General features: G+C 46.1%; 2 protein-coding genes across 2 annotated transcripts in view; one reads left to right on the top strand and one right to left on the bottom strand.

Moving 5' to 3' along the window:
* The window catches only part of LOC134751061 (serine/threonine-protein phosphatase 2A regulatory subunit B'' subunit gamma-like), a 198,314-nt gene that overhangs the window by 170,132 nt on the left and 15,578 nt on the right, over positions 1-12,604 (bottom strand). The window lies entirely within an intron of this gene.
* LOC134751068 (5-oxoprolinase) overlaps positions 1-12,604 on the top strand; it is a 30,136-nt gene that overhangs the window by 11,113 nt on the left and 6,419 nt on the right. The window contains exons 14-28 of the mRNA XM_063686413.1: positions 117-201; positions 366-422; positions 658-790; positions 1,169-1,313; positions 1,609-1,756; positions 2,683-2,795; positions 3,111-3,286; positions 3,807-3,904; positions 4,247-4,357; positions 4,804-4,937; positions 5,165-5,276; positions 7,829-7,960; positions 8,155-8,247; positions 9,314-9,449; positions 9,680-9,787. Coding sequence (XP_063542483.1) covers positions 117-201; positions 366-422; positions 658-790; positions 1,169-1,313; positions 1,609-1,756; positions 2,683-2,795; positions 3,111-3,286; positions 3,807-3,904; positions 4,247-4,357; positions 4,804-4,937; positions 5,165-5,276; positions 7,829-7,960; positions 8,155-8,247; positions 9,314-9,449; positions 9,680-9,787 — 1,781 coding nt within the window. The remainder of the gene's footprint in view (positions 1-116; positions 202-365; positions 423-657; positions 791-1,168; positions 1,314-1,608; positions 1,757-2,682; positions 2,796-3,110; positions 3,287-3,806; positions 3,905-4,246; positions 4,358-4,803; positions 4,938-5,164; positions 5,277-7,828; positions 7,961-8,154; positions 8,248-9,313; positions 9,450-9,679; positions 9,788-12,604) is intronic.

Genomic DNA, 12,604 nt, shown 5'->3' with positions numbered 1-12,604 from the left:
AATTACTATTGATGGACTGTCAAATTATAGTAAATATCATGAGAGCTAACTCGAAACATCGTGTCTTGTATATATTTGTGTTTAAAGTTATTGTATCTGACTTTTTTGATATACAGGTACCAGACTGAGTTCGGGTTCACACTAGCCGACAGAGACGTCATAGTGGACGACATTAGAGTTAGAGGCATTGGTTTGAGTGAGGTAAGACGACGTGAATATTAAGACAGTGTAAATATACAAAGAAACGAGAACTTTTGCACATTTCCTAATTTTACCCATAAATAGTTTGCCAGCCAGATTTTCGCCGGCCAGACTTAAGAAAGCGTTTTTTTGTAAATGTTTATTAAGCAGTTTTTAATTTACAGGTGGCAGAAGAAACAGCGCCACCCAGCGGAAAGGGGACTACACCGGTACCTGAAAAGGTTAGTGAAATGTGAATAAAATGTGTACTAGTTACTAAAAATCGTCAAGTTCAGAAGATAAACTAAATATAAGTTCGAACGTGATGTGAATGGCCCCAAAATTGTAAGGTATTGTAAGGTTGTTGTGGTTTCAAGCAAAGATTAAGGGCTCTTATGACACCAATTATTCGGTCTGGTAATTTTGAATATGTTGCCCGTTTAGCTATTTATTCTGCTGACTGTCCCATGTTTTCAGACAGTGAAGGTGTACTTCGAAGGCGGGTACCAAGATACGGCCGTGTATCTCCTGGACAAGCTGCGGCCGGATCAGGCGGTGCCCGGGCCTGCGATCATCATGGACAGCCTGTCCACCGTGCTTGTTGAACCTGGTGAGGAATGTGTTATCTAATTACGAGATTTGTGTTAATTTACTGTCCGCGCACCAATTCCGTGCATTCGGAGGTCGAGGAAGTGGGGAGTGTGCGCCGCGTACAAAATGACACCACTCTGTCATGACGCCCAACATTCCTAACATTCCTCAGCCGTGCACGGAATTCGCGCGCGGACAGCAGAAGGACTCCAACCACGCTAAGTTAGTGCCCATATAGAAGCATCATATTTTACGTAACACTTGGCATGAAAACTAAACCGTTACCGGTATGAATCGAATAAGTTATTTTCTCGTTTTGAGCTAATTTTTGAGATATACGGAAGTACGTATGAAAGTAGGTAAGTTTCTTACGAGTAGTATACTTTGGCTGTTGCAGACTGCCGTGCAGAGATAACCAAGCTCGGTGACATCAAAATAACCATTGGCTCCGGGCAGCCCAAGCGAATAACCACAGTTCTAGAGCCCATACAGCTCAGCATCTTCTCACACCGCTTCATGTCCATCGCTGAGCAGATGGGCAGGTAAATGTGGCAAAATTTTTAATTATTAAAAAATTGACGACAGTGGCTTCGATTTCGTTTGATTATCGGTTTTCCAAGAGAATTTTAGCACACTTGATGCCCTACACTACGAGTCATAGTGTCGTAAATTTCATGATGAGGTTTGGACCTTAAGCCAGATCCTGGATCCTGGTCCAGACTGTCCAGAGCGGGTTGCACCACGGTATTTACGAGCAGGTGAGGATATTCACCACGTTTCGATGTATATTTATTTTGAGTTTTCAAATCATTTTACTTTTAATAATCTTTTTCGCAGAGTACTGCAAAGAACCTCAATCTCCGTGAACATCAAGGAGCGGCTGGACTTCTCATGCGCGCTGTTCGGGCCGGACGGCGGGCTGGTCTCCAACGCACCCCATATACCAGTGCACCTGGGCGCCATGCAGGAGACCGTGCAGTACCAGGTACGACCAGTACAGGGAACATCGAGGAGCTGTTCGGGCCGGACGGCGGGCTGGTCTCCAACGCACCCCATATACCAGTGCACCTGGGCGCCATGCAGGAGACCGTGCAGTACCAGGTACGACCAGTACAGGGAACATCGAGGAGCTGTTCGGGCCGGACGGCGGGCTGGTCTCCAACGCACCCCATATACCAGTGCACCTGGGCGCCATGCAGGAGACCGTGCAGTACCAGGTACGACCAGTACAGGGAACATCGAGGAGCTGTTCGGGCCGGACGGCGGGCTGGTCTCCAACGCGCCCCACATACCCGTGCACCTGGGCGCCATGCAGGAGACAGTGCAGTACCAGGTACGACCAGTACAGGGAACATAGAGGTGTTTGGGCCGGACGGCGGGCTGGTCTCCAACGCGCCCCACATACCCATGCACCTGGGCGCCAGGCAGGAGACCGTGCTTTACCAGGTACGACTAGTACAGGGAACATCGAGGAGCTGTTCGGGCCGGACGGCGGGCTGGTCTCCAACGCGCCCCACATACCCGTGCATCTGGGCACCATGCGAGACCGTACAGTACCAGGTACGACCAGTACAGGGAACATCGAGGAGCTGTTCGGGCCGGACGGCGGGCTGGTCTCCAACGCGCCCCACATACCCGTGCACCTGGGCGCCATGCAGGAGACCGTGCAGTACCAGGTATGTCATTCAGATGTCTAAACCTATTATGCTAAAATCAAATGTACCTACTTACAAACTTAAGATCATGTGGGGTAAGACTGGTAAGAGAAACATACTTTATTTTGTTCGGGGCAAGAGAAACAGTATGAGGATTACCTACAAGTGTTTCTTTTGTCCCAGTGTTCCTGCATTTAACCTTATGTTCTTTATTAGTTAGGCTTTGTTAATACTAGCGCAATTTCGGTTTGTTTAGATGAAAGTCCGCGGTGATTCCTTGAAGCCGGGCGACGTGCTGCTCGCCAACCATCCCAAGGCAGGCGGTTCCCATCTACCCGACCTTACCGTCATTACTCCGGTTTTCCACAAGTGAGTGTTAGAGCCACCCCACACTAGCGTCTTTAGCGTCGGCGTTTAGTAAACTCTATGGCTGCTGCTCGACGCAACGTTGGCGCAACTGCGCAGCGACACCATTTTCTATAGCGCTTACGAGACACCGACGCTCAAAAGACACTAGTGTAGGGTCTCTTTTAAGGATCGACCACACCAGAACTTGACGCATACACTTTGTTGATTAAGTTATTGTAGATAAAAATCGAAGCCAATAATTTGCATCAATATTATAAGCCCTCTATGTCTAAGATCTACCAAAGAAACAATTCCTCACTCACCCCTTATTCACAGCGGTCGTGGCCGTCCGATATTCTTCGTGGCGTCCCGCGGACACCACGCCGACATCGGCGGACTCACCCCGGGCTCCATGCCGCCCCACTCAGTGTCTCTTAAACAAGAGGGGGCTGCTTTCAAGTCATTTCTGCTGGTGGATGGAGGAAAATTCAACGAGAAAGAGCTCACAGCAGGTTAGGTCTTATTGCTGTAACGTTAGAATCTAAATTTTCTGTGCATTGGTGGCATCACGCCAGGTTCTATGCCGCCTCACTCCGTGTCTCTAAGGCCAGGATTACACTCGTAAGTTTTACTTACGTAAGTAGGGACACAGCTATACTACAGAATGAGATATGAATATCGTTATCTCATTCTAGCAAATAGCTTTGTCCCTACTTTAAGTAAAACTTACGAGTGTAATCCTGGCCTTAAACAAGAAGGCGCTGCTTGAAGCAGGAAAATTCAACGAAAAGGAGCTCACGGCAGACTGGACGTTATTGCTGTAAAATTAAGGTCAAGTATACATTTTGGCGTAATCTAGTGGGACTTTTAAGTCATATTTTGGTCTATGACAAATGGAGGGATATACATCTGGGAAAATATTTCATCTCTTTTATTCATACGAGATTAGCACAAGATATTCCTTTGTTCCAAATAATTCCTTTTCTTGCCGTATGGTAGACAGCCCAAGGTTTTAAAATCACAATGTTTTAGAGCTGATGAAGCCCGGCGAGGAGGAAGGCTGTTCGGGCACGCGGAACCTGGCCGACAACCTGTCCGACCTGAAGGCGCAAGTCGCCGCCAACCAGCGGGTAACTTATTTATTTAATTATCCCTTCAAGGTTTATATGGAGTTAAGTAGCTGACAAAATACGGTACGTCGTTGGTCTTGTAATTACTTTCGAAACAACACAAACTTAACAACAAACACAATTAAACACCCCCTCGTATAGCCCCATGTAACTGGATTATATCATTATAATCAACCGTTAACAAGTGGTATCCTAGTTATCGCATTTACGCATCGTGTTCGTCTATCTATAATGAAACTGTGATGTAGGATATCGGTTTCTAGACATTTTTAAGTGAATCAGTAGCAACGACTTTAAAGTGTAATAAAAAATATCTTGTACTAATGAATTTCGCTTACCCAGGGTATCCAGCTAGTAGGCGAGCTGATAGGCCACTACGGGCTGGACGTGGTGCAGGCGTACATGGCGCACATACAGAAGAACGCAGAGATCGCCGTCCGGGACATGCTCAAGGTAATTTGGAGTTTATTGCTGTAGTTTTAGAGTTGAAACTTTACTACTGCCACTTTTTTAATATGCATTATTCGCAAATCTCTCATTATTGTGGCGTAAAATCCTGATTATGTCGCTCGCTATTAAGTTTAGTTACAGTTAGGTACATCTAATTCAGTTGACCGACCAAATACGTCAATGTAATGAAATGCATGCGAGTTCTCGCACCGTCTAAATGATCCCTTACACTATAATGTTGATAGAAAGGTTTGCGTCGCTAATTATTATCTAGACTATCTAGAGAACTTCGTACAGCCAAAAAAGGTTCATAATTTCACTATCCCAAGGGCTACGTTCGCAATCTGGTTTAACCCAGGAATAATAGATGTCCAACGTCCACGCAAACTAAGCATTCGGGAGCCGACTATAATTGAAGGTCAGGATAAAACTACAAATTGTCGTTTCAGGAAATAGCAAGCAAGACATACGCAAGTACAGGATCAACCGTGTTGAAAGCGGTAGAGTACCTGGACAACGGTACACCAATAGCCCTCAGCGTTACCATAGACAAGGACACGGGCACGGCGCTCTGCGATTTTACGTGAGTCCAGCGTATGAAACCTAATACAACGCAAGGAACTTTAAATCCATGCACACGCATCAGCACACGTATCACGTATCATGGCGTCATTCCAGGCAGATGAGCGAAGGCCGAATGTTATGACCGCGCGATTTGTGGATTGCTAATAAGTGGAATTAGAAAAGGAGTTCCGCTTGTAATATTAGTTGTAGTTTATTATGCAACACGGCCCCGATTGTATGTTGCAGGGGCACGGGCGTGGAAGTATGGGGAAACCTGAATTCGCCGCGCGCTATCACGCTTTCAGCGCTCATCTACTGTCTGCGTTGCATGGTGGGACACGACGTGCCGCTCAACCAAGTACGCTTTGAATAATATTAATGTATCATTAAAACCTGATTAGTAGTATACTGAAAGTAGGGATTTTGCTAAGAGGAAATATTGTTAATATAATTTAAAAAAAACTTTTATAAAAAAAAAGATAAACCGACTTCAAAAAGGATGAAATAAAATATTATCCTTTTTAGGGTTCCGTGTTTAAGTATATGCGTTACCAACTGATATTTTTGAAGTCGGTGCCAAGCCAAATTTTAAACCATATATTCATAATGATTTTGGTGCAATTCGATAAAGATACATAGATATAGAAGTGTCCTACGAGGGCGATCTCGTTGCGAACGCGAACGCCTTGGGCCGGCCGCGCTGTGCCGCGTCGCTTCGCTTCGCGTTCGCGAGTGTTCGCCTATGTAAGACGCAGCGTACACGACGACAATAAACGAACTTTCTGTACACCTCAGAATAGAACACACGGTTGAACCTTCTTGGCGCAGTTCGTACCATGCTTGTCGGCACGTTAGTGTAAATCTAATACGTTTTGTCGTCGTATTTTTTTAAAGAGCATTTCTTACTAATTCTTGAACAGTCATAGCACGCAAGTGTGGGATTGGGACTGTCGCTTATCCAGAGGACTACATTTCAAAATATAAAACAATTCAAGGAACCTTCATGCAAAATTTCAGCTAAAGCGGTTCAGTTGTTTAGCCATGAAAAGGTAACCTTACGACATAATTGCTTTCACGTTTATAATACTTGTACAGTTGTAATGGGATTTATAGACATAAAGCTGATTATTTTTGACTGGTATTGTTACTACTTGGAGTACTTGGCTTGGCACCGACTTCAAAAATATCAGTTGGTAACGCATATACTTAAACACGGAACCCTAAAAAGGATAATATTTTATTTCATCCTTTTTGAAGTCGGTTTATCTTTTTTTTATAAAAGTTTTTATTTTTCAATTTTTAGTTTTAAAACATTGTTAAGAGCGTGACGCATGAATGAAAAACATAATGATGTTTAACTGTAAATTCGTAAACTTTATTAAATAATCAGAATTTTCCTCGAGTCCGTCTGGGAAATCATTCCTGTCACTAAATCCATTCTCCGCCCCGCCACTGACCCAATCCCTCAAACCCGGTGATCACTCAACCTCACAGCACATCAACCCCTGATCACTGAACCCCTCGACCCTAAACCACCAACCCTTCAACCGCCATTCCCCGACCCCTAACCCCAGACCCCTTAACTTCTAACCCTAACCCCCGATCCCTTAACTCCCAACCCCACAGTCCCCGACCCATCAACTCACCTCCCCTCAACCCCCAACCTCAAACCCCCCAAACACTAATACCCTCTACCTTCACCTCTCAGTCTCTTTGGTTGTTTCCAACACTACCTACATCAAAAATCATAATACACATACGAGGGAAGTTATCAGTAGCCTTACCACGAGTTTGACATTGATATATTCGCTATCGTGTGCGTAACTTACTGTTTATGCATCTCGCTCGTACTAGCATATTAGTGTACAAAGTAAGTTACGAAGAATATTTAGTGTCAAACTCGTGGTTAGGCTACAGTTGCACTACATCAAATTGGTGGTTTTGGGGAGGAAATGCTTGAGTTACTTTAGAAAACACCGAAATTACCACACACGTGCCTTTAAAAATTGAGGAGTTCCCTCAATTCCTCACGGATTCCATCATCAGATCAAAACCAAAAATATTACGAAAACACCTTGGAGAGGTAACTTCTTTCAAACAGAAAAAGAATAACTCAAATCGGATCATGGGTGCCGGAGTAATCGCTGAAATCATTATCATCAAAACAATCATCATCATCAGCTCCACTTCATCAAATTGGTGGTTTTCGAGAAAAAATGCTCAATTTGCTTAAGAAAACGACCAAATCACCATACGTGCCTTTAAAAATTGAGGAGTTCCCTCAATTCCTCATGGATCCCATCATCAGAACAGCACCAGATTAATGTGGGACCACCTTGGAGGTAGTTCCTTTCAAACAAAAAAAAAATTGTTCAAGTCGGACCACGGGTCTCGGAGTATTCGCTGAACATCCTACAATAAAAAAATCATCATCACTATCTTCAAAACAATCATCATCATCAGGTGCAATTCATCAAATTGGTCGTTTTCGAGAGAAAATGCTAAAGTTGCTTATGAAAACGCCCAAATCACCATACATGTGCCTTTAAAAATTGAGGAGTTCCCTCAATTCCTCAGGGATCCCATCATCAGATCAGAACCAGATTAATATGGGACCAACTTGGAAGTAGCTCCTTTCGAACAAAAAAAGAATTACTCAAATCGGACCACGGGTCTCGGAATAATCGGTGAACATACATAAAAAAAAAAAAAAAAAAAAAAAAAACATAGCCACAACCGAATACAGAACCTCCTCCTTCTATGAAATTGAAGTCGGTTAAAAAAATAGCATCACGGACTGCCAATATCAGTAGGTACAGTCCGATTAATACTGAACTCTATCGCGTAACTAAATCTTGTCGATTTGCAACTGTCATGGTACAGGGAAGTTAAACCTAACGTTGTTCACAGGGTTGCCTGAACCCGGTGCAGGTGGTGATTCCACCGGGCTCAATCCTGGACCCGTCGGAGGGCGCGGCGGTGGTAGGGGGCAACGTGCTCACCTCGCAGCGTATCGTCGACGTCGTGCTCAAGGCGTTCCAGGTATGACACCAGCCATATCAGGCTGACTGGACCCAGTGTGGACCCGCCAAGCTCGATTCTGGACCTCGATTATTGTCTTATAGTGTGCGTGACATCTCTGTAACTTATAGTGAGAATCGCGTGGAAGTGAACGATGACAGGAAGAAGAATCCCAAGTAAACGCGACTGTTATAGTAGTATCTAACGTGTTACAGGTGTGTGCCGCGTCTCAGGGCTGCATGAATAACCTGACGCTGGGCGAGGACGACTGGGGCTACTACGAGACCGTGGCGGGAGGCAGTGGGGCAGTAAGTTGTATATGCCTTTAATTAATCGTATTTTTTGAAGCAATATACGTTCATGAATTTATTCTTACTACAATCCAAGATGGATTGTAACAATTTACGTCCAACTTGGATAAGATATTTCTAGTCTAACTGTTACTGAGCTCATGTAGAAATTGCATGTTTGACATCGTCTTATAAACGCATGCGCAATTGTGGTGAACAAACTATGATTTGTGACGACGTCAACAGTTTACAATTTGGTGCCCGAAACCAGGATATCCAACTCGTATTTACAGCCTCGATACTAATTATATCGAAGTTACAGATGTACATTGTACTCATGCCAATTTTTGTATGAAATGTGTACGGTCTATCGTAGTTTTCCGTTATGTACCTATATATTATTAGTGATTCAATTCAATTCAATTCAATTCAATATCTTTATTTCGAATAAAAATCCATGTTATTGTTAGTACAAGGCACAGCAAAACTTATAAATCTATGTTAGTGATAAAAATAAAATAAAAACAAACAAAAAAAACATATAAGCTACTTAAATTAAAAACGGCGTGGTGCGGCCTGCGGCGGCGCGTGCAGCCGCACCCAGCGCGCGCACAAAGGCGAGTCCCAGCGCTGCGCCAGCACGTTTAGAATACTGTTTGGGCTGTGGCGAAGACGGTTGATTAATGACGCACACCGTTTTCTAACTATTGCGTCGGAACTATCAGTGTGCGCCTCGGCAAACATAGTTGACGCGCTGCAGTAACGCGGCAGCCCAAACAGCACTCTAAACGCGTTATTGTATTGCACGCGCAGGGCGTTGTATGCCCGCTGCGTAAAACTGACCCACAGATTGCAGGTGTAGAATGTTGACAGTATGCTTTAAAAAGCGTTAGCTTCACTTCATTACTACGAGCAAATCTGCGGGCCAGCATGTTACTACGAACACACAACGCCCTACGCTCCCTCTCTATATCATCATTATCTGACATATTTTCTGTTACCCAGTGGCCAAGGTACTTGATGCGTAGCCTGCTTTCAATTTGTTGCCTGATAGTATTATAATTGATTTGTTGTTCTTGTTCAGGGTCCAGGTTGGCACGGATCAGGCGGCGTCCACACGCACATGACCAACACGCGCATCACGGACGTGGAGATCGTGGAGCGGCGCTACCCCATGCTCGTGGCAGAGTTCTCACTGCGACCCCACACGGGCGGCCGAGGTACCAAATTATACTTGTTACCTATCTCTAAATTCCAAATAAAATATGTAATAATACTAATCGAACAAAGTTAAAAATCTACCAATTCCTTGCTACACTTTTACTTTTGTTCTCACCAAGGCGATTGGTGCTAGCATTGATTTTATTTGTCAAACAAACTGTTGTGCTACACGCGGCGTTTGTTTTCTTTTCTGATCTGACTTATACGTTTAATACGTGGCTATTTGCAGGACGCTGGCGCGGCGGTGACGGCACTCGTCGCGCGCTGGTGTTCCGGCGCCCTGTGCGTCTCTCCGTGCTCACCGAGCGCCGCGCCTTCCAGCCTTACGGCATGAACGGTAATCTCTTATAACTAGATTTCATATACACACTTTCGGTCAGTTCCAGACAAATTTTAAATGCTAACTCATACTTTTCCATCCATCTACACATACGTGTATTTATTGAGCATTCCCAAGTAACTCTTTATTTTTTCTACCTTTATAGGGAGTATGCGTGACCTGTATTTGACAAAGTAGGAATGCCCTGTTTATTAGCGTGAAGTGTCCAATTATGAGGCCACAAGATTGCAGACCCTGTAACGCGAGCATTTTCTATAGGGACCGTGCACGTTGAAGGGTCTGCCATCTTGAGGCCTGAATCGGAAACATAAACTGTGTGAGTGTTAGGCCCTAATCTTGTTGTCTTGAGATCTATCGTAGGGGTGTGGACTGTATAGGGTGCGGCATAGGCGGCAAGGATGGAGTAAAACAACTGGAGCTCTTCTTAAATCAGATGCAGGAGGGTCGAGGTCGGAGAGGTCTTCTTTTCTTCTTTTGGAGAGGTGTTTCTTGCTCGGCTGCTCGATTCGTAATGGCTTCCTATGGCCGGCGCACCGCCTTTTATTCCCTCCATATTTAAAGACCTCGTCCCCCGCGCCGCGCCGGCGCGGGCGTCTGCGCTTCGCGCATGCGCAGACCTCTCTTTCCTCGACTCTCCTACGTTTCTCTTTATTTATTAAAGTTATATATTAACAAATTACATGTTTTATTTATTTATCCTACCTATCTTATTAGATTCTATTCTATTATCACAATTTCTTATTAGAATAAGGTTGCGTATACTTTTGCCCTATTTTCTTATACAGATCTACGTAATGAAACACAATGAGGAAAATTCTTTATTTGTTATAAGCCTATCTTAATTAAATTATATTGCAATCCTAACTTTACCTAATTGGAATTCTCTTATTGGATTCCTTTAAGAGGTACAAAGTATGCTACTCATACTTTGTCCTGTTATAAAAACATACTAAATACCATTTATTTCTATACGTGACGCGACTTAAAATTATTACATGTTAAAATGACTCTAAGTTACAAAATACTATGCGCGTCGTGTACATTTCTCCCGCCGTCGCCTTGCGATCCCACTGGTAGCACGACGATCTTCTTTGTTGGCCGCCTCAGCACGTGTCCTCTGCTGGTGGTGACGTCCACGACTCGTACCACGCCGTCCTTGCCCGGATACGTCTGCTTCACTATTCCACGTGGCCATATGTTGCGGGGGAGGTTGGAGTCGCATATTATTACGACATCGCCGACGGCCGGGGTGACTCCTGCGCCGTGGGGCTCCCGCCGGTGTTGTAGTAGCGGCGCGTACTCGCGAACCCAGCGCTGCCAGAAGGTGTCGGCCAGCTGCTGGGCGCGCCTCCAGTGTTGTCGCGCGTTCATGTCGCTCTCTTCGAAGGTGCCGGGAGCCGGGGTGTAGCAGTCCGGCCCGAGCAGGATCATGTTTGGAGTCAGTGCCGGCGGGTCTTCTGGATTCACCGCTACGTAGGTTATGGGCCTCGAGTTGACCGTCGCCTCCGCCTCCGCCAGTAGGGTTTGTAGAGTCTCGTCGCTCGGGTATTTTTCATGTAGGGTGGCCTTCATAGCTTCTTTCACCGTGCGCACCATACGTTCCCACACGCCCGCCATGAAGGGTGCGGCGGGGGGTAGGAAACGCCAGTTTATGCGGCGCGCGTGGGCGGCGTCTCTCATGGCTTCCGTCAACTCGCGGTTGGCTCCTCTGAAGGCGGTCCCGTTGTCACTCCACAGCTCTGTAGGGCACCCGCGCCGGGCAATGAAACGGCGTAGTGCGTTGATGGCCGAGTCCGTGCTTAGTGAGGCTACCATTTCTAGGTGTACGGCCCTCGACGTCATACATGTGAACAGCGCGACGTACCTTTTTTCTCTGTGACGTCCCACTGTGACTTCTTGCGGCCCGTAGTAGTCTAGACCCGTGTAGGTAAAGGGCCTCACATGATGCGCCAGGCGTGCCGCCGGTAGGTCACCAGTGGCCGGGGCCGCGGGCTTCGCACGACGTAGTCGACATCTCGGACACTGAGCGATCACTTGTTTCACTGTCGGCCTTATTTTCACTATGTGCACTCGCTGTCGCAACTCGTTCACCACTATTTCCGTACCGCCATGATGTAATTGTTCATGCACATGAGAAACATACAATTTCGTGTAGTGATGCTTCCCATATAGCACTACTGGTTGCACTGTCTCTTCTTGTATGTTGCCGGCCGCCGCTATTCTTCCCCGTAGTCGTATGATACAGTCCTCGTCCATATAAACACTCAGCTTGGCCAGTCGGTCGTCCTTGTCGGGCGTACGGCCGCTCGCTATTCGCCTTCTCTCTTTCTCGTAGCTATCTTCTTGTGAGGCGCGTATTAGTAACTTTTCGGCGGCGTTTAGGTATTTGGCTTCTAGCGTTAAGTATTTCTTCTCTTCTTGGGGTTGGGTAGCTGCACTCTTGGCGGGCACGCGCGTGTGTTGCGTGCGTTTGTTCCATGCGCCGTCTTGTTCCGCGTTCGCTCGTGTCCGCCTGCGCTTCGCCGCCGCGATAAGTTGTGTCGCGGGCGGGGCGGGCGCGCGGGGTTGAGGGCGCACTAGGTCGATGAACTGTAGCACGCGCGCGGTCGCTCGCAGCAGCCGCATCCATTTTGAGAAGCGTTCGATCTCGGGTATAGCTGCGTGTTTATCTTGCGTAGGGACGGCGATCGCAGCGCACGTCTCTTTTTCTTCGCCGGTCGCGGGAACTTCGACCTTATTCTCGTGGGGCCAAGTCTCTTTTTGTTCATAGAGAAAGGGCGGGCCGGTGAACCATCTATGTTGCGAGTCGAAATC

The sequence above is a fragment of the Cydia strobilella genome, chromosome 21, assembly GCF_947568885.1.
Source record: "Cydia strobilella chromosome 21, ilCydStro3.1, whole genome shotgun sequence".
Classification (NCBI taxonomy): domain Eukaryota; kingdom Metazoa; phylum Arthropoda; class Insecta; order Lepidoptera; family Tortricidae; genus Cydia; species Cydia strobilella.
This window is presented reverse-complemented; position numbering and strand designations above follow the sequence as displayed.